At 48.6% G+C, this 21,905-nt stretch overlaps 2 protein-coding genes across 2 annotated transcripts in view; one reads left to right on the top strand and one right to left on the bottom strand.

Moving 5' to 3' along the window:
* Positions 1-428: 428 nt before the first annotated feature.
* On the bottom strand, positions 429-19,533 carry bckdha (branched chain keto acid dehydrogenase E1 subunit alpha). Its single transcript, XM_069909894.1, has 9 exons — positions 19,338-19,533; positions 15,484-15,660; positions 12,746-12,832; positions 12,032-12,140; positions 10,008-10,169; positions 8,812-9,018; positions 6,693-6,834; positions 5,925-6,096; positions 429-2,919 (listed from the first exon to the last, which is right to left on the bottom strand). The coding sequence occupies exons 1-9, from the start codon at positions 19,440-19,442 to the stop codon at positions 2,749-2,751; spliced, it is 1,332 nt and encodes a 443-aa protein (XP_069765995.1). The 5' UTR covers positions 19,443-19,533; the 3' UTR covers positions 429-2,748.
* Positions 19,534-20,068: 535 nt separating this feature from the next.
* The window catches only part of exosc5 (exosome component 5), a 12,079-nt gene continuing 10,242 nt past the window's right edge, over positions 20,069-21,905 (top strand). The window contains exon 1 of the mRNA XM_069907787.1: positions 20,069-20,204. Coding sequence (XP_069763888.1) covers positions 20,108-20,204 — 97 coding nt within the window. The 5' untranslated portion in view covers positions 20,069-20,107. The remainder of the gene's footprint in view (positions 20,205-21,905) is intronic.

The raw sequence follows: 21,905 nt of genomic DNA on the forward strand, positions 1-21,905 counted from the left end.
CTCAACAAATCCACGTTTTTCTCTTTCATTCCCATAACTCAAAGGAATAATTACCCAACTTTCTTACCACAGGGTCTTCCTGACCTGCAGGGGGTTTCAACATTTTGTGTTTTTAAATTCCGATTTCTGCTGTCAGCAGGGTTTCGGTTTCTCTCCTTTCCACCTAACATTTCCAAGAATTTCTTTCTCAACGTTCGAACAATGCGTTCTTATTTCACGATTTCAACATCCAAGGAATTTTGACAGTGTAACGAAATAGCCAGCAAACCAGCAAGTTCATCCTGTGGAAAAGTTTTTTTTTTTAAATTGCTCGTATCTTTCTACAGGCCAGCAAGGCAGATGCAGGATACAAAAATGAATCACTACCAAATGAGTGACCCATGAAAAACGTCACCCATTCCATGAGGAAGCCACAGCCACACTCTTCGTAAACGCCACTACACTTTAATAAACAGTATGGGGGCGGGCAAGACTGGATATCACAAGCTCAGCAAAGCCTCGACACTTTATCACAGGAGGGAAAATTGGTGTCACATGTTTTAAATTCCAGGGTGACTTGACTAGGAAATTTTAGGAATTAAATTCTCAAGTAGATCCCAGAGGTCAAATACCTCTCCCCATTGGCTGGTGGGAAATGACACAGAATGGTCCACCAGATGGTTATAAAACAAGGTGTATAGTGGCAATTCCACTTTACATCGGCTCCATGCACGACAGAAAGCATTAAATTTAGATACCCAGCACAGTGACCAGCCCTTTCGGCCAAGAGCTCGTGCCACCCAATTAAACCCAATTCACCTACAAAGTCCATTTTGAAGGGTGGGAGGAAATCAGAGCACCTGAAGGAAACCCACACAGAAGCAGGAGAACGTACAAACTCCTTACAGTGATAGAGTTAAACCTGGGACCCTGTTTATGGTTCGCAATCGACATTTACAATCAGCAACTGCCAATTTTAGAAAGTACCATTTCTCACTATCCATTTTGAATCATTTTTATATCTTAAACACCAATGGTTTATACAACACAACTTGAACACATTTATATTTTGTAACAGACTTGAAGATAAATATGAAATTTGGATTTGCTCAAGCTATTTCCAGAATATTTTAGCCAATAACCAAATCTTCCCCCAAGTGCAAGCCACCTACACAGCTCTCAGCTTGACGTTTTCATTAAAGTTTGCTTGAACAGCAGCAAGTCGCACCGTTTTGACTGAGTCAAGACCTCAAGAGTTTTTTAAACTGACAGGAAGTTCCTGGCAGATCATTTACAAAAGCCAAGTCACTGGATAAATCAACACAAAACAAACAAGAGTAAAAATAAATAATCAAAAGTTTCGATACCAATAATTAACTGTCCAGAGGGTGTCTTGTAAAGGAGAATATTTGAGACAGCACACGACTTACATGGTACCAGTGCACATTACTAAATGAGTCATAGCTCTCACGTTTTGCCAAGTGTTTGCACTAGTTCCCTCCAATTTATTTCTCCCTTAATTTTTTTTTTAAATGTAGACATACAGCATGGTAAAAGGCCCTTTCGGCCTTGCTACCTAATTACACCCAATTGACTTACGAACCCCTGCTAAGTTTTGAACGGCAGGAGGGAACAGGGGCACCCGGAGGAAACCCATGCAGATACGAGAACATACAAACTCCTTACAGACAGCGCCAGATTCAAACTCCGGTGCTGATCGCTGACACCATAACAACGTGGCACTCACTGCTACGCTAACCGCATCTTCTTCTCGCTACCTCTGCAATGGACCACTCACCTGCCTGCATCAGAAGCCTTGATTCCTGTGGGGCACACGTTGGGGGAACTGTCTGGGTCCCATTATGTGCAAGGTGGATGGGACCCACCCAGTGCATCCAGGCCATAATTTTAAGGGGCTGAGGCACAGGGATACAAAATCCTTTACCCACCAACCAACCAATCTCAGGGCAGCACTCCACCCATGGCAGATATACCTCGTTCGTACCCATTTCCTTGGCTCCTTAATGTCCGTGAGTCTACAAGACTACTCGGGGAGCCAGGGTATCATTTGTGCCACACAGAACAAAGGACAGGCTGGAGAGAGCTGAAGCAACAAGTTCAAAATGGATTTTCTTCTTGAACTACGAAAATATTCCAAATATAGCAACATCAGCAGTGAGAACAGTTCGAAGATTAATCAGATTTGCAGACCCAAGACAATAAGATTCCCCTAGAGATCAGAATGTTGCCTTTTTTCCCCCAAAATGGATGGAATATTTCAGTACAGAAAGAAAATGACCTTTTCCAATTGTATTCCCATTTTTCTACCCTTTGTTTCAGCTGATTGTGTGGAACAATTTTTGATTTCCTTTGTTATGTTGACATTCCACACCCCCCCCCTCCCTCCCCAAAGGGCAAGGTTATTGGGTACAGGCATGGGGGGGGGGGGGGGGGGAAGACACATTAAGGGACAGACTGGCATCACCAAAGAGTTCAGGATGTGCTGGGGTGGGGGGGGGGGGGGAGAGGGGGCAAGGGAGGGATTTGGGCATCAGGAATTCACCTCTTGACAGACCAAGTGCTACCAAACTCCTCCGAACCCCAGCAACTCAGAGCATCTGCAGGACAAGAAGCTCAAGGGAGAGGTTCAACACAATCCAGTCTGTTTTGCAAATCAAAAGGATTAACAGGTATCAACTCAGGGTGAAAAATCGGTGACATGCAGATGGAAGGGCAATGGAAGTGGGGGCTGGGGATCAGAGTGTGGCATCACTTTTCGAAGTGGTCCATGGGGTAGTGTTCTCCGTACATCTTCAGGTGCCTATGAAGCGCCTCCTGCTGTTTCTGCAGAGTGAGTGGACTTTCATCGTACACATCCGAGAACAAGTAGTCCAGCTTGGGCTTTAGCTCACGTTCAGCTTCCTCAAAGGCTTCCATCACCTGGCAGGGAAATGTCAGTCAATGAGTTAAATTGCAAGGCAATCCAGCTATTTTACTGCCAGTGACTACTTCTGACCTTGCTCTCCTATTGGGAGCACAGCGCGGATGTCCCCTGTCTTCCCTGACTCAACCGTTCAATCAACGCCCCAACTCTCTAGAACAAAAGAACATTACAGGACAGAAACATGCCCTTCTAATCAGTGTCGAATTATTTTTCTGCCGAGTCCCACTGACCTGCACCCAGTCCATACCTCTCCCATCCATGCACCCGTCCCAATTCTTCTAAAATGTTAAAATAGAGCCTGCATTCACCACCTCAGCTGGCAGCTCATTCCACACCCCCACCACTGTGTGAAGAAGTTCCCCCTAATGCTCCCGCTACACGTTTCCCCTTTCATCTTTAACCCACGTCCTCTGGTTTGCATCCTCAGTGGAAAAAGCTGGCCTACATTTATTCTGTCAATTTTAAATACCTCAATCAAAATTCCCCTCTTTCTTCTATGCTCCAGGGGAAAAAAAATCCTAACCCATTTAAACCTTCCAGACAAAATCCTAGTAAATCTTCTCTGCAGCCTTTCAATATTTTTGAATTCTTTCCTGTTGTTAGGTGACTCAAAACCAGAAAAATGTTATTCCTGCCCTGCCAGCCTGCCTTTAACCATCCCTTGCTCAACCACTCAGCCTCTACCTTCCTCAACAGCTACCCTGCTTCTTCTAGAGGGCCAACCACCCTTCCCTCAACCATAACCAGTCTCACAGACTTGAAAGCCATCTTCCTTCGCTCGGTGGCCTTTATCCCTTCCGCCTTCAAACCCAGCCTCAAATCTCAGTGCCGGTGGATTAAAGAAAACGGGGTGGCTCCATGTACTACTCCAGGGAGAACTCCAACCGCTGTGGTTTATCTTAACCATTTTTCCCTGAAACTATTGTAGGAAATTCCTTCTGCACCCTTCGTAATGCTTTCACTCCATTCCAGTGCTCAGAACTGGATAGCTAGCGGCACTAGACAAATTACAGGTTCTACCTCTCTTATCTGGTGCAATGTGGTTCAGCATCTCCTATGGCATCTACTGTTTAGATTTCCCATGCCGATAGTACAAACTCTTTACAGATAGTGCGAAACTCGAACTCTGGTCCCGATCACTGGCGCCGTAAAGGCGTTGCGCTAACCATGCCGCTCCACAGTATTATTTCCTGTTTTAAACTTTGTTCTATCTTTGATATGTTTACATGGGGGTTCCCTTAGGGGGTCAGTTTCCGTTTTCCAGCATTTTCTGGTCAGGTCCCAACGTCGCCGGATTAAATTTTCGAAATGTGGCCAAGACTTCCCGTCTTTAATACTCCATGTCTCTGCTTATAAAGTTCAGTATCTTGTGCATTAGAATTAGAGAATCAGCCCAGTGTTGTGCTGAGATAATAACCTATCTTCTCTACTGCGCAACCCTCCTTTATTCTCTGTTCCATGTACCTATCTAATAAGCTCTTAAAAGACCCCATTGTACCTGCCTCCACCACAGTTGCCAGCAGCATATTCCATGCACCCACCACTCTCTGTGTGAAAAGCTTGTCTTTAACATTCCCCTGTACTTGTTCACCCTTTGAACTCCGTGTCCCAGTGTTCAAAGTCTACCAACGAGCATTTACTTCGTGCCCCCGTTTTCTGGGACTGGCTTTGTACCCAACCACCAGCTGATTTGTACTGGAGTTTGTACTGCAGTTTACCCATGAACCCAGTCCAGAGTATATTCAGTGAAACCTCATTATAACGTGATTCGTTAATCCGCGGAATCGCTTATAGCGCGGGTGTCTGTGGACCCCAAACCTTGATTTTAGGATGCCAGGCTAACAGCCATAAACTCAAAAATGGGCTCTTGTAACTCATTTACAAGATGTGTACGTTAATATGTGGAGTTTAGATGTCTTATTATAGGGTTTGAGTCACAGCGTTCTGTCTTCCTGCTTCCTGAATCATATATGCATCTGTTCCGCGACTCAGCTGTAATCCGGTATGAAATCTTGGACCCCAACTACCGCGTTCTCACGAGGTTTTTCTGTATCAGGAAAAATGGCCAGCATCCAAAGGGCTAAAACAATGACCTCCCACATTGACCATTTCAGCCCTGGAGGGGAAAGCCTCTGGCCATCCAAACGAGCAATACCTCTCATCATCCTGTACACCTCTGTCAGGTCACCCCCCCCACCAGCAAAATCACGAAGTTCATTCACATGGAATATTTGAAGTTATAAACTTGGGTAAGGAAAACCTAAATAAATATTTGATGAACATGAATGGGTAGTAGAATTCAGCCATCTGGCCTGTCAAGCCTGCTACACCATACAATAAGATTGTGGCTGATCTGGCCATGGAATCAGTTCCACTTACCCATCCGGTCCCCATTTCCCTACTATCTGGGCCTTGTATAAATTTAATGAGGCAGCCTCTTCTGTTTCAGAATTGAGAGGGGATCATAGAAACATATAAAATTAAGAAAGGCATAGATAAGATTGGGGTAAGCAAGTTGCTTCCATTGGTGGGGGAGATCAGAACTTGGGGACATAGCCTCAAGATTCAGGGGAGTAGATTTAGGACAGAGATGAAGAGGAACTGCTTTTCCCAGAGTGAGGTGAATCTGTGGAATTCGAAGCAGTGGAAGTGACCTCAGTAAATACATTTAAGACAAGCTTGGATAGATTTCTACATAGTAAGGGAGTTAAGAGATATGGGGAAGAGGTGGTAGAGATAAGCCCATCAGCCATGATCGCATTGAATTATAGAGTGGGCTCGACGGGCTGAAAGGCCTGTGCCTGCTCCTATTGCTCATGTTGTTAAGCTGCAGTCTTTCACTATTCAAACAGTAGTCTGATCTACCATTTTTCCTTGCAAAATGTACGTCCTCACATTTTCCAACGCTGCACTCCATCTGCTCTCTTCTACCTTTCCCTCTGTGTGGGGAGAGCAATATGTTCGGTGCCTTACTTTCTAAGTGCCTGTGGAAAATACCTACTCGTTTCCTGGACTGTTTCCTCCATGCTTTCTCCTGCTCCTCATCCCACCAGCCCTTGTTCACCATGTAGTGCCGGAGCCTGGAGATGGGGTGATCCTGCTTGTCCCAATAGTTCACTTCATCCACTGATCGATAGGCCGAGCTGTCATCGCTGGTGCTGTGGTGCCCAATCCTGTGGGACGTTCACAAAACAAATCCACAATCTGTATCAACGCTTGGTTATAAAACCACCTCCCAACCAAACTCTCCACTCCCTTCTCCCCTTGGGTGTGGTAATGCGGGCATTCTCAATATCCGCTATCGACCCAGTGACTGGGTGATCACAGTCGTAAGGGTTAACAGCTTATTCACCACTGGACATATCCCCCTACCCCTTCCCCCTCTCCTCTACTCCCCCCAACTTTTTATTCAGGAGCCGGTCTGATTTTTCCTACATTCAGAATCAAGTATTAGCATGAGCCAAGGGAGAGTTAAAATTAGTTTATAGCTGTGCAAGATTCTTAACCCTTTGGACTCTAGGACTGGTTTTATACCCAACCACCAGCTGGCTCATCCTGAATTTTAACCTTTCATACTCTAGTTCAGCCATGGACTCTGCCCAGAGAACATATTAAGGTTGAAAATGCCCAAACTCCTAAGGGTTAAAGTTCAGAAGCTGCAGAATGCTGCATTACCATAAAATCCTAGATATCTAAACAGTTAAATAGGTGTTGGTGCCAACTGATAATCAGAACTATTGAGAGACCTTGTACACACACATGCATTCACCTGTAAGTCATTGCCTCGATGAGGAAGGGCTGGTTCTCAGCCACTGCTCTGCGTCGAGCCTCTTTAGTTGCATTGTAGACGGCAAAGACGTCATTCCCGTCCACTCTGATGGAGATCATCCCATAACCAGGCCCTCGAGCCGCTATTGGGACAGGAAAAGCGTCAAGTGATGCAAAAGGTCCCAAGTTATCAGCTCTGCACAAGTTGCCCAATACCTGGGTTGCTGCTTGTAATATCTAGCTCTGCAGGGCCTCACAAGTTTACCCCTTCACTCCTAGGCCCCGCTAGGTTGAGGGCAGGCTTTCCATGTCACTTCCAGACTCCGGGGGGGGGTTCTTCTGTGTCATTCCCAACCCGATCGCCCCTCAATGTCCCTCTCAGCCCTATGACATCCCCAAGACGTTTTACAATATTGTAGCCTCTCTACACCACAAGCCACCCCAGCCCTGTCAGGATGGAAAGGAATTCCTTAGGATGATTGAAAGATACCAAATATGCCATTGAACAGGATGATCCCAAAATATTTAACCTTAAAATTCGGGTCCTACACAAACCTTGAATCCGAACCTTGACAACAAACACCGCCACCATCTTCCTGCTGGCTCCAACACAATCTCGTGCTTACCCTGTTAGTTATTTGCGAAGTTTCAGTACTCTTCAGTGGGGTCCATCCGCCCGGTCTGACTACTGTTGGCTCTGTACAGGCGTTAACCGGCCTGTTATAGGAGCTGTCAGTGGTTATTTTAGGATATCCAAATAAAATTTTAACCCTTAAATTATAATTTTTTATTAAAATATATAGTGATTTGCTTTTAACAGCATTCACTGGTCAGCTGTAATTGCCAGATTTGGGGGAGGTCATCTTGGTGTTGCTCAACACCAACATTTTAGGTGGAAATTCCAGGATCGTCCTGAACAGAGTCATCCTATACAACAGCATATGTGGTAAGTCATGTACAGAAAAACATGATAGACCATATAGAAAGGAGAAGAACATCTGTTAGAAATGTTCAAATCTTGAAAGGTTTTAATAGACTAAAGAATAAACTTTTTCCAGTGACAGATTGGAAGCTGGAGGTACCCTCCAAATTGTACCATTGTACCAAATGGAAGTTCAATATCAAAACATTAGAGATCATACGATGAAACATTCTATCCACTAAATTAATCAAAATACTCTGCCTGAAGAACAATAATAACTTCCAAACAGGAATTACCCGTGTGGAGTTCGCATCTTCTCCGTGACCATATGGGGTGTCCCATCTGGTTATGTCTCCACATCCCAAAGACACGTAGGTTGGTGGGTGAATGAGACATTGTGAATGGGACACTGAAATTACCATGAGTATGTGGCAGGAGAATTAACGAAGAATTGATGGGTATGTGTAAGAATTATAATGCCAGGACTTCAGGAACTGAGTTCCCACGAAAGGTTAAATACGTTAAGACTTTATTCCCTGGAGCGTAGAAAATGAGGGAAGATTTGATAAAAGTTTTTAAAATTATGAGGGGTCTAGACAGAGTCAATGTAGGTCGGCTTTTTCCACTGAGGGTAAGTGAGATACAAACCAGAGGACATGGGCTAAGGGTGAACATTAGGGGGAATTAATGGGAGTGTGGAACAAGTTGCCAGCTGAAGTAGTGAATGCGGGCTCAATTTTAACAATTCAGAAAAATAGGGACAGGTACATGGATGGGAGGGGTATGGAAGGCTGTGGAGTGGATGTAGGTCAGTGGGACAAAGCAGAATAATAATTCGGCATAGACCACAAGGGCTGAAGGGCCCATTTTCTGTGCTGTAATGTTCTCTGGTTCTAATAGTAGGGAATAGGCTGATGGACTCATTGGGCCAAATGCCCACCTCTGTCATACAGAAAACTATGGAAGGATAGCACTAGTGTGAATTGGATGATTAATCTCTTTCTTTAGTTCTACCAATCCCTCCTAACTGGTTATTTGACAACTTTTCTTTTACTGTTCTGTGGTTATTTATACTTATTGATTGTTACGTGTATTTTACAGTGCATCTGTACAATGTTCTTGTATGACTGAGAACAAACTCTCACGCGTTTCAAATTCCAACACCATCTCCTCTGTGTGGTGCCTCCAACCCACCTACCAATGCCATCGCCTCGGTATTGTTCATGAGTTGGCGTCGATATGGCATAGCCATTGTTCCTGCAGAAGAATATGATGGGACACTCCAAAGTGGCTGAGAAGTTAAACCCAGCATGAGCATCCCCTTCGCTCGCAGCACCTTCTCCGAAGTAGCAGATGACCGCACGGTCTGCCTGGCTAATTTTATAGGCATATGCAGCCCCTGCAGCTGGAGACAGAGAGCGCATCAGGAAAAGAACTGCCACGTGGAAATCAATACATACAGACGGAATATTCCACCCTTTGGTGGGGGGAAACAAAAGCACAACTCAGGACGATCATGTGCACCGTGGGCTAGCTCTCTCAGACACTCTGCCGGACTCACTCCATGCCAAAAACACACTTGAAAAAAGGGTCATGAATAGCTAAAGGGCGGGGGGGGGAGGGGGTTAAGGGAGAGTAGTGCAAGAGTTATTACCATTTATTACAGCATTGAGAATGATCCCGATACTTAAAAATGTCACCTCAAAATCAGGGTTATACACCGGGTCTAAAATCTGAACCCTGACAGCGAAGCATCAACATCTTCCCCCTCCATATCTATCCCCCATCCCACCGGCTCCAATTGAAGGGTCCCGGTCAGGCCCTAGGCACACTCAATCACCTTCCTTGCACTGACAATCCGACTCACCAAGTGTCCAGGTCAGGTGCTAGGCTCCCACTATCACCTACCTTGTGCTAACAACCTGACTCACCTTCCATGCATGTGTCCCACTCAGGCCCTTGGCGGACCTTCCTCGCTGACAACCCGACTCGCCCCCCCAGTGCAAGTGGCGACAGTGAAAAGAATGCGGGCGTATTGAGGCCCATTTGGAGGGCCTGTGCGTGTCCAATGAAGTCTCAATGCTCTCCCCACCCCCTCCAGTGGGGTCCATCCGCCCAATCTGACTATCGTTGGCTCTGAACAGCCTGTTACAGGAGCTGACGGTGGCTTTTTTTAAAATATGCTCATAAAATTAAAACCTTTACAGGGTCATTTGGTATTAAAATTTTGTGACAGAATTACTCCACTAGTCAATGGTAAGTGCCAGGTTTAAGGGGGGTCATCCTATTCAAAGGGTATAACTCAAAACCTACATCTTAGGAGGAAATTCTGGGGGTGTCCTATACATGACTTGACCAACACGCTGGCATATATGGTAGTTTGTAAATCATTACCCTGGGGTATTTGCGTCGCCAAGGGAGAGGAGATGGTAACAAAATGGAGATCCTTGCTGCCGTAATGAACAGGCATCTGACGCCCTTTGCCCTCATCGGTAGCACTGGCGTAACATTGTGCCATGAAGAGTTCCAGAGACAAGCCTCGGTACATTAGGACACCTGCAAGGGAGACCAAATGCAAATGAAATGAATGAACTGAAATCACATTTCAGATTTCTTGTCAGAGTACATTCACGACATCACAAACCCGGAGATTCTTCTTCCCGCAGGCGCTGCAAAATTACCGCTTATCGGTAGTACAAAAAGTAACTGTACACAATGTACATGTGTAAACAAATAAAGGAATGTAAACAAATTGACTGTGCAATAGAGAGAGAAAAAAAAGTCCCAAAATTAAGAGTCCTTAAATGAGTCTCTAATTGAGTTTGACGTTGAGGAGTCTGATGGTGGAGGGGGAACAGCTGTCCCTGAACCTGGTGGTGCGAGTCTTGTGGCACCGATACCTCTTTCTACCAATAATTGTTTTATTATTGTTACATGTATCGCAACATCGTGACAAACTGTGTTTTGCATGCTCTCCAAGCAAGTCAACCCATACTTAATCACATACAACAGGTATATTTACGACAGAAATTGACCAGTATTTGATTAGTTGGGGCATCCAGGGTTAAGGGGAGTGGGGCTGAGTGACAAGGATCAGTTCATGATTAAATGGCAGAGCAGACCCGATGGGCTGATGAGCCTACTTCTGCTTATATTTTGTGTCAATGGGGCATGCCGCCTTCTCTTCTGCAGAAGGAGAGGTCCTGGTGTGCTTCCTCCGGGTGCTAGTGTGGTAATGAATTAGCAGCGTGAATGCCCAACCTGAATGCACATCTTTTTTCCAACTTTACATAGGAGCCAAGATTCATCCAACAAGATCTCATTAATGGCAAGTAAGAGACAAACCTATTGGCTCGGGTATTGTGCTGAGAAAGAACATTTTTGTCTAGGATGGACTCTTCCTCGATTACTTATTCTAGTTTCCAAATATTGCACTTCCATAAGTAAATTGTTCCCTCTATCAAAAACATCCACGCAGAGCCATGACATGAGGCTCTCTTTGGAAAAAGGAAATGATAGCGAGATACCCATTCACTTCTAGAAATGTATTAAGTCGAAAGAAGAACAGCAGGTCATTTGGCCCCCTTTACATCAGCATTCTCCCCATCTCACAGAGACAGCAGTGGTGTGAATTAAATCCTTTTTATTGTTTTATTTTGTGGCAGGGCTGAGAATTTGTGCTGGGAGAACCACTCCTTCCCCCCCCACCCCCAATCTTTTCATCCACTTGCACTTAGAACATTGCAGCAGTGCTCGCAATGTTGTGCCAACCTATATAAACCTACTCAACGATCTAAACCTTCCCTATCTCACACCCACAACCCTCTATTTTTCTTGCATCCAAATGCCTGTTTAAGAGTCAGTTAAATGTCCTTATTGTACCAGCCTCCGCCACAACCCCTGGCAATGTGTAAAAGAAAAACATACTCTTGACGTCTCCCCTAAACTTTCCTCCCTTCACTTTGTACAGACGTCCTCTGGTTTGCAACTCCCACCCTGGGAAAAAGGTGCTGTCTGTGCACCCTATCCTTCCTCTCATAATCTTGTTGACCACTTCTTCACTCCAAAGAGAAAAGCCCCAGCTCTGTTACCCTGCCTCAAAAGACACGTTCCCCAATCCAGCCAACATCCTGGTGAATCTCCTCTGCACTCTCTCCATAGCTTCCACATCCTTCCTATAATGAGGCGGCCAGAACTGGTCTTATGTCGGATTGACATGTCTTAATGAAGTATTAAAGCAATTTTTCAAAAAAACATTTCAACAAATGAACGTTTAATGAAGAAAAAAAATTTGGTCGTATTTGTGGGTGGATGCACTCACGTAGCTCCTAAGTTGAGGACTACCTATGTCCGATGCAGTGGTTTACATTGCAGATGAAGTCTGATTGTCCAGGATATAATCCCCACGATTCACTCACCGGCTTCCCTGTATTGCCCAAACACCAAGTCATCTGGTTCTAGTGCAGCCGCGCTGCCAATATGTGTGCCCTCTTCACCGTAGTTCGTCATGTAAAAGGATATGCGACCCTAAAATACAGGCATAATGTCTAAAAACTGCATTTTTTCCCCCAGAAACCGCATGCCAACATTATTCAGGACTTGGCAAAGTGCTGCACAATCAAATGAAGAACTTTGAAATGTATGTATCGCAAGTAGGATAACACAAAAGACTGTCCACACCCACAAAGAGCAACGTGGATATAATCTGTATTCGAGATGCTGGCAGACAGGAGAACTCCCCTGCTCTTCTCAAAGAGTTGTGTGATTTCCTTTGAAAGAAGCACCCTCAACAGTGCTGCTCTCAATCAAGTTCAGCCTGAAACTGAAGTGCCAAATGAAGCAGTGGAGGTGACCTCAGTGAATATATTTAAGACACTTGCATACTAGGGGAATTAAGGGATATGGGAAAACACAGGCTCATTTCCACGTATCTATCATCAGATCAGGCATGATCTCATTGAATGGCGAAGCAGGCTCAAAGGCCCGGATGGCCGACTCCTGCACCTATTTCTCGTGTTCTTATGTTCTTTTTACATAGGTGCAAAGATTCACACAAATTGGAAACAATTGGCGTGCCAAGTGACAAAACAATCAAGAGTAAAATCCATGCCTCTCTCAGGCCTCTTGCTTACTTGTCGCTGAGATTCGTACAAAATACGATCCATAGTGTTCAGCAGCGTCATCTTCTGATAGAATTTGAGCACCATCTCCTTCGGCAACTGCAGGAAAAGGGCAGAAAGACTGAGCAGGAGATCTGTGAAATGGGGGAAATGCAGTCCAGTGAATAGATAGGGCAAAGCACTGCTTGAGTACAGTACACTTCCTCATAATCCAAAATTCGGTTCAGTGAAAAGTTCTATAATCCAAACTTTTTTCCCCCCCCAGCGGCGGCACAACATCACAAGTTGAAAATCCTTTTTCGCCCTACATGCTTATGTGGGGGTCTGACACGCTGGTAACAACAGAGCTCAGAACCAGCCGGGAAGTCAGATGCTGAACGGCTGGATGGAAAATTTATATGATCTGAAAAGAAAGCAAGAGTATACTGCCGTACGGCTGGATGCCGACTCAGAGAAGCAGGCTGCATCCTCGAACCATCGGTGAACAACTGGAGGAAGTTGGCGGGTCAGGCTGCGCTTGGGGAGATTGTCCTGGTTTCAAATTCATTCCCTCCCCTCTCGCTTGCCATTTCTTCTTTACCGTCCACTGTACTTGGTTGCCCTGGCATCATCGAGGAGAACAGTCTCCCAGGCAGGAGCAGGGAACGCTTCGGGGATCAGCGACAGGTGATCCGTTTCCTTCCGTTAACTGATGCCGTTATTTCATTATCTAAGAAATACAGTTAACCGAAAAACGTACGGTCCTAAGCTTTTCGGATTTGGGGAAACATACTTACTACCAACCCAAGAGTAAGAAGGGTGACTGTGCTACTACCACCCTGAAAATGATAAAGGTACTACAATCTTTAACACTGAAGTCTTGGCAAAAGAACTGGATACAAAGTCACGAGAATCCATACTTTTCCGGGGCAGTGGGAAGGAGGGGGAGGGGTAGGAAATGGACTGTCACAGAAATAGGGGGCTGAATGACCTCCCTCTACACTCTCATCATTTTCCACTTCCCACTATTGCCAATGTTATCAATGCTGTAACATGGCATCTTTCATCACCCTAGGACATGCCAAATGCTTGAAAACTTCTGAAGAGCTTCTGCTACCAGCAGCACAAGAAATTTGGCAACTATTTTGTGATCAGTGGCTGGATGCCATTGCTTTTTTGGGCAGCAGTTATTGTAACGGTTTGCATAACACCTATAGAGCACCAGCGATCGGGACTGGGGTTCAAATCCCACACTGTCTGTAAGGACTTTGTACATTCTCCCTGCTTCTGCACGAGTTTTCCCTGGGGGCTTTGCTTTCCTCTCACTATTCAAAATGTACCGGGGGGCGGGGGGGGAAATTGCTTAATTGGGTGTAAATCGGGCAGCACGGACTCGTGGGCTGAAATGGCCTGTTGTTGTACTGTATGTCTAAATTTAATTTTTTTACTGAGGAAGAACAGATTACTGTTAAATTCCAATAGTCTGGAGTATCTAGACAATGTTTATGAAAACTTACATTCAGTAAAATCCACGGAATCTGGCACCTTTGGGGATTGGTAGATGGCAGGTAAGTGAATTTACCGGTTGCTTGAGATTACGGGCTCTGTGGATTGGCTGACTGCTGGGGGTGGGGAGGTAATTTTAAACTTCCATATATTTTACCTATTTATTTTCCACAATTTTTTTTTGCCATTTGCTTGAATTTCAGATAACACGGATTTTACTGCGATACAAAATATCTAGACGAGCACTTGGAGCCAAGAGCTAGACAATGGGATGTACGTGGACAGGGGTCCAATGAGCAGCCTGCTTCCGAACAGCACGTGGTCCTGGATCAGCTGTTTCTTTTGACGGACCAACATGAGGGCGCCAAGACTCCACTGTGGCTGAATGGGTTCTATTTTGGGGACACAAAGGCGGTGGCGGACCCGGTGATTGAGGTGAGCACAGACCTGGAGTTATTTACTTCTGACTTGCGCCCATTACGGTGTTCACCTGTACGATCCGAGCACCAATTGTATTTCTTGAAATTTAGAACAATGAGGCATGATCTTTGCCAATACGTGTGTGTATTCCTCTTTGAGCGGTAAATCTAAGGGGAAATTGATGAGAATGTGGAGAGAGTAGTCAGATTAGTATAACTGGGTGGTTGATGGTTAGTACAGACTCATTGGGCCAATGGGTCTGTTTCGATACTGAATGGCTATGATTCTACAAGAACCTGAAGGAAATTCTTCTCTCAGAGGTTTGTGAATCTCTGGAACCTTCAAGCCTGGAGAGTTGTGGAGGTGAGGTTAATGATGTAGGTAAGTTGTTAGAGGTAGGCTGAACTGCAAAAGAAGGGGAATTGAAGGCTTACATAGACCAGTTATGATCATACTGAATAGACAGGCAGTCTTGAGAAGCCAGGTTGCCTTTTCCAGCTCTTAGTTCTAAGAGGGAATGGAATGCAACAATCTCTCCACACCAACTGTCTTCTTTTTCCCCTCTCCTGCCCAAATTCCTACTTGACATCTATTGCAAGCTCTTCACAAGTCAACAATCCTTGCCCTTAATAACCATCCTCTTCCCTAAACCACCACTGAGCATGGTCAAGCCAAACAGGAATTACCTTCCACACCACAGCACACAAGGGCAAAGGCAGTTGTCTGCATCCAGCTCGCTGCCAATATCAGAAACGACTGGCCACCTAGACTCGGATTATTCTTTGTAAGGATGTTTCAAAATGGCAGCAAGGCACAGTTTTGATTTTGGATAGGACAGGACAAACCTTGGGGTCTTCATCTGGGTTCATGATCTGTCCCTGTCGGTCCATGACCCGATAGATGGGAATACCGGATATCACGTTGGGCTGAATAAACTCCAGCCTGTCCACAAACTCTGCGGAGGCCCCTGGGAACTGGGGCTTCTCATCCAAGGATGTGAACTGTTGATGATGAACTGCATGCTAAAGATTTAAAAAAAAAATGCAACGTCAAGAATCCTGATAACAACAAACACAAACAATATGGTTGGCACAGTCATTATTGCAACGCTATTGCAGCATCAGCGAGCCCAGGTTCGAATCCGGCACTGTCCGTAAGGAGTTTGTACAATTCTCCCTGTCTGTTCCTCTGGTTTCCTCCCTTACTCTTCCAAAACGTACCACGGTCATAGGTGAATTGGAGTATTTGGGTGGGACGGACCCGTGGATCAGAAGGGCCTGTTGCTGTGCGTATGTCTCAATTAAATTTAAATTAACAGGTGAGCAGTGGTGTCACTGATGGTGGAATAGCTCCCAATGCTCTTTCAGCTTATACATAGAGAAACACTATTCCTTATTTGCAGGGACAAGTTGGCAGCTATAGAATCAGATTTTGCTTTCTGCAGCGGAACAAATGCAAGTCGGAAATGAATGATGCTTAAAATCAGTAACAACCTACAGTTTACAACAGTTAAAGACTGGAAAAACTCAGCGAGTCAGGTCACGTCCACGTGAAGATAACCAGTTAACATTTTAGGTTGAAGACTTTTTGCAGCAGTTAGCCACGCCTGCCTCAGTTTCTGGCTCTCTGTAACTTGCACAAATCACAAGCCTGTCAGGCCAATCTGTAATTTTCCTGCCGTCCTTTCACATCTAAATTTATTAGCATCATCTTCAACTTTATCCTCCTTCATGTGCTTGCCCATTCTCTCCTTAAGTGTATTTGTAAATACAGTAAACCCCTGGTATCCAACACCCATAGGGATTGGTAGATGCCAGTTAAGTGTATTTTACAGTTACTTGTGTATTAAGAATAAACAGTTTACAAAAGCCACTGAACAAACTTTACTTGCATGAATATACAAGTCTTAAAGCATTTTACTTTATTTTCAGTCACAGTATCTGCAGGTTCCTCCCCCTCCACGAAGCCGCTCGAAAGACAAAAAACATTACAGATTGTTACCCCTCCCTGAAGTTTACAGATAAAGCCTCTGACCAGGGTGACTCTTACTAAGCAGGGATAAGGAGACACTTCAAGAGAGTCACCCCAACGGCAGCTCTTCGCCCTGGATAACACCATTGCTGTTTCACACAACTTTATTTAAACAGCTGCTACGAGCAAAGCCCGACCAAGGCTAAATATTTGCTCCCATCTTCACCAAAGGTTTATTTGTTATTTCAGAGAACATTTACTTTTAAACTTGTATTTTTTAACCCATTATTTTATTCTTATTTATTTTATTTTTCCAACATTCATTTTCCTTGATTTTTTTTTTTGCTGGTTGCTTGAATTCCAGATACCAGGGGTTTTACCTCTTTGCAATCTCTAGATATAAAGAGGTTTCTTTTGATGTTTCCTTTGTGGAAATTGTGGCTATTCTTTAAGAAAAATGCATTTTTAGATTTTTCTGCCAAGTCATCCTTTACCCTATCTTTTCCCCTCAAGAGAAAAGGGACCCAGTCATGATGATTAATGTACTAGGTGGATAGGAACACAATGTTTGTCCAAAATTATCAGAAGTGATTTGGTACCTGGTCATTAGTGTGCTCACTAAATGATCTGCCCTTGAACAAGGTTATCCAATCCTGATGCCGCCTGGTTGGAGACTACTCAATAAAGGGCTTCAGTCTACAAGAGGTGGTGACTTAAGAAAGCAGCCTCAATCCTTAAGGACCCTCACCACCCCAGCCATGCCCTCTTCACTCTGCTACCATAAGGAAGGTACACACACAACAGTACAAAAACAACTTCTTCCCCTCTGTCATAAGATTTCTGAATGGGACAATGAACAATTGACACTACCTCACCTTCTCTTATTTTTGCACTAATTTATTTTTAAATGTAGTAATATCTGCATTGTAATGCTTCTGCAAAACAACAAAATCTTGTGACATGTTTATGACATTAAATTCTGATTCTTTTTCTCCCATTGAACCCATGAGTTCTTCCAGTAAATACTACTTAGCCTTGCAAAACACCCTTAACCCTGGAACTCTCATAAATTCCATCAAGTCTCTCCTCAGCCAGTGAGAACAACCTGAAGTTTGTCCAATCTCTCCTTATGGCTCTAATGCAGCCAGAGTCCTGGTCCATCTCTTCTGTGCCTTTTCCAAGGCCTCCTGTAATGGGCCAACCAGGATTGCACACAATGTCCTGTTGGTATTTCAAGTGTTTTCTTTTTCCATTTTTTTTCTTGTACCGACAGTGTGTCATTTAAATTCACCTCATCTTCCATCTGGGCATCCTCCAACCAGATGGCATTAACAATGATTTCTCGGATTTCAGTTTAATCCGGCCCCCCACCTCCTTTTGTGTGTCACCTTTCCCCCAGCTCTGTCTCTCTCTGCCTTCCCTTTCACAGAGCCAAAATTAATTCTCACGTTTCCTCTTATATTCAATTAACATCTTTTGTTGGCCCTGCTAGTTTTCAGTCTTCACTAAAAACACAACCCTAACACTTCACTGCATTTGCATTAAAACACCACAGCTCTCAAAATGTGCCCACATCAAACACACTGCAACGTAACCAACAAAGTAAATTAGTTTTAGTAATGGCTCGGAATAAATATACATTGGTATATGATAAATACTTCAATGAAGGGCTCAAGCCTGGACTGTTGGTTTATGCATCTTTATTTTTGCTATACAGTATAAACACCTGATAGTCTGCATACGCCTTCCGATCTCAGAAGCTAAGCAGGCTCAGGGTTGATCAGTCCTTGGAGGGAAACCACCTAGGAACACTAGGTGCTGTAAGTTTCTGTGAGGGGCGCTGGACAAAGTGGTGACTCTATCTACCTTACCGTTGTCAAAAGTCAAAGAACTTCATTCTAAATGTAGTATTACATGACAATAATGAAATCTTTACCTTTAAGTTCACTGTTTGACCACCTGAGTTTCTCCTGCATTGTGTTTTTACTATAATCATTATATCTGCAGACTTTAAATGTTTTACTTCAGCCTTCTGGTTTCCAACCCCCAAAATCTCCCCCCCCCCTCCCCCCACCATCTTCTTTCTTCTTGTCCTCTCTTCCCTTGTCCCTGTCTCCTCTCAGAGCCAAAATCAATTCTCGCTTTTCCTCTTACATCCAATTGACACCTTTCAGACCCATTCTTCTGCCTTCCAACCCCCTCCACCTCCCCCCACCTTCTCCCCACCCCCCCCTCTCCCCACCCCCCTCCTCTCCCCACCCCCCCCTCTCCCCACCCCCCCTCTCCCCACCCCCCCTCCTCTCCCACCCCCCTCCTCTCCCCACCCCCCCCCTCTCCCCACCCCCCCCTCTCCCCACCCCCCCCTCTCCCCACCCCCCTCCTCTCCCCACCCCCCCCCTCTCCCCACCCCCCCCTCTCCCCACCCCCCCCTCTCCCCACCCCCCTCCTCTCCCCACCCCCCCCTCTCCCCACCCCCCCCTCTCCCCACCCCCCTCCTCTCCCCACCCCCCCCTCTCCCCACCCCCCCCTCTCCCCACCCCCCCCTCTCCCCACCCCCCCCCTCCCCACCCCCCCCCTCTCCCCACCCCCCTCCTCTCCCCACCCCCCTCCTCTCCCCACCCCCCCCTCTCCCCACCCCCCCCTCTCCCCACCCCCCTCCTTCACCCCCTCCCTCATCCATCCCCCCTTCCGTCTCCCACCCCGACTTCCGTCTCCCACCCCGACTTACACTGCAGGCCAGAGTGCGCCGAGCGCCGGCCGTGAGGGAGTTACAGCTGCTCAGACACCGCCTGAGGCCGCGCCACCCTCGACCCAGTTGCCTGACCGCCGCCATCTTCACTGCCTGTCTTGGCTACTGCCTGATCCACACAGTCACCCTCCACCAACCCCTCCCACCTCGGGGAACAGACCAACACCCGCTCTCACCGGCTCCCCGCAAGAATTGAATAATCAAATAGTAAATAACTCGGGAGGGGAGGAAACTCCCTGCAAAACCACGCAGGCGGGAGTTAGCCCCCTGCGAGACGCCGCGTGGTGGCCCGCCTCCCGCTCACACCAATTGGCTAACACCTGGAGGTCATCGGAGCTGATTGGTGGGAAGGGCCCGACGGTCGCGGAGCTGATTGGTGGGAAGCGCCCGACGGTCGCGAAACTGATTGGTGGGAAGGGCCCGACGGTCGCGAAGCTGATTGGTGGGAAGCGCCCGACGGTCGCGGAGCTGATTGGTGAGAAGCGCCCGACGGTCGCGGACCTGATTGGTGGGAAGCGCCCGACGGTCGCGAAGCTGATTGGTGGGAAGCGCCCGACGGTCGCGAAACTGATTGGTGGGAAGCGCCTGTCGGTCGCGGAGCTGATTGGTGGGAAGCGCCCGACGGTCGCGGACCTGATTGGTGGGAAGGGCCCGTCGGTCGCGAAGCTGATTGGTGGGAAGCGCCCGACGGTCGCGAAACTGATTGGTGGGAAGGGCCCGACGGTCGCGGAGAAGTGACGTAGCCCAACATGGAGGTGGAAGGGGCTGAGGTGCGGACGTTGCGGCCGTTCGGTTGCGAGCATGGCCTGCTGTCCCGGTCCGACGGCTCGGCCTCCTTCACGCAAGGTGGGTCCCCGGCCTGGTGTTCGTCCCTGACGCTGTGTTGCTTACGGCGCTGTTTCTTCGTCCTGGAGGCCCCCCCCTCGGCCTCCACCCCCCCTCCCTCGGCCTCCACCCCCCCTCCCTCGGCCTCCACCCCCCCCTCCCTCGGCCTCCACCCCCCCCTCCCTCGGCCTCCACCCCCCCTCCCTCGGCCTCCACCCCCCCCCTCCCTCGGCCTCCACCCCCCCCTCCCTCGGCCTCCACCCCCCCCTCCCTCGGCCTCCACCCCCCCCTCCCTCGGCCTCCACCCCCCCCTCCCTCGGCCTCCACCCCCCCTCCCTCGGCCTCCACCCCCCCCCTCCCTCGGCCTCCACCCCCCCCCTCCCTCGGCCTCCACCCCCCCCTCCCTCGGCCTCCACCCCCCCCTCCCTCGGCCTCCACCCCCCCCTCCCTCGGCCTCCACCCCCCCCTCCCTCGGCCTCCACCCCCCCTCCCTCGGCCTCCACCCCCCCCTCCCTCGGCCTCCACCCCCCCCTCCCTCGGCCTCCACCCCCCCTCCCTCGGCCTCCACCCCCCCTCCCTCGGCCTCCACCCCCCCTCCCTCGGCCTCCACCCCCCCTCCCTCGGCCTCCACCCCCCCCTCCCTCGGCCTCCACCCCCCCCTCCCTCGGCCTCCACCCCCCCCTCCCTCGGCCTCCACCCCCCCCTCCCTCGGCCTCCACCCCCCCCTCCCTCGGCCACCACCCCCCCCTCCCTCGGCCTCCACCCCCCCCTCCCTCGGCCTCCACCCCCCCCTCCCTCGGCCTCCACCCCCCCCTCCCTCGGCCTCCACCCCCCCCTCCCTCGGCCTCCACCCCCCCCTCCCTCGGCCTCCACCCCCCCCTCCCTCGGCCTCCACCCCCCCCTCCCTCGGCCTCCACCCCCCCCCCCTCGGCCTCCACCCCCCCCTCCCTCGGCCTCCACCCCCCCCTCCCTCGGCCTCCACCCCCCCCTCCCTCGGCCTCCACCCCCCCTCCCTCGGCCTCCCACCCCCCCCTCCCTCGGCCTCCACCCCCCCCTCCCTCGGCCTCCACCCCCCCCTCCCTCGGCCTCCACCCCCCCCTCCCTCGGCCTCCACCCCCCCCTCCCTCGGCCTCCACCCCCCCTCCCTCGGCCTCCACCCCCCCTCCCTCGGCCTCCACCCCCCCCTCCCTCGGCCTCCACCCCCCCCTCCCTCGGCCTCCACCCCCCCCTCCCTCGGCCTCCACCCCCCCCTCCCTCGGCCTCCACCCCCCCCTCCCTCGGCCTCCACCCCCCCTCCCTCGGCCTCCACCCCCCCCTCCCTCGGCCTCCACCCCCCCCTCCCTCGGCCTCCACCCCCCCCTCCCTCGGCCTCCACCCCCCCCTCCCTCGGCCTCCACCCCCCCCTCCCTCGGCCTCCACCCCCCCCTCCCTCGGCCTCCACCCCCCCCCTCCCTCGGCCTCCACCCCCCCCCTCCCTCGGCCTCCACCCCCCCCCCTCCCTCGGCCTCCACCTTCTCTGTTTCCCAGGACAAGCACTTTGGTTAAGTGGTGGATGAGAACAACGTGGGAAGAGCAAAGTCTTCACAGATGAGGTGCTAGATTCCATATGGTGGTCTGTGAGATGATGCACTCCTTGTACTGTTCACACACACCCTGAGCTCCCAACACTTGAATTCCTCAGGATGATTCCTCCACTTTGAGTGGGAACAGACCAAAGATTCA

The sequence above is a fragment of the Narcine bancroftii genome, chromosome 13, assembly GCF_036971445.1.
Source record: "Narcine bancroftii isolate sNarBan1 chromosome 13, sNarBan1.hap1, whole genome shotgun sequence".
Lineage (NCBI taxonomy): Eukaryota > Metazoa > Chordata > Chondrichthyes > Torpediniformes > Narcinidae > Narcine > Narcine bancroftii.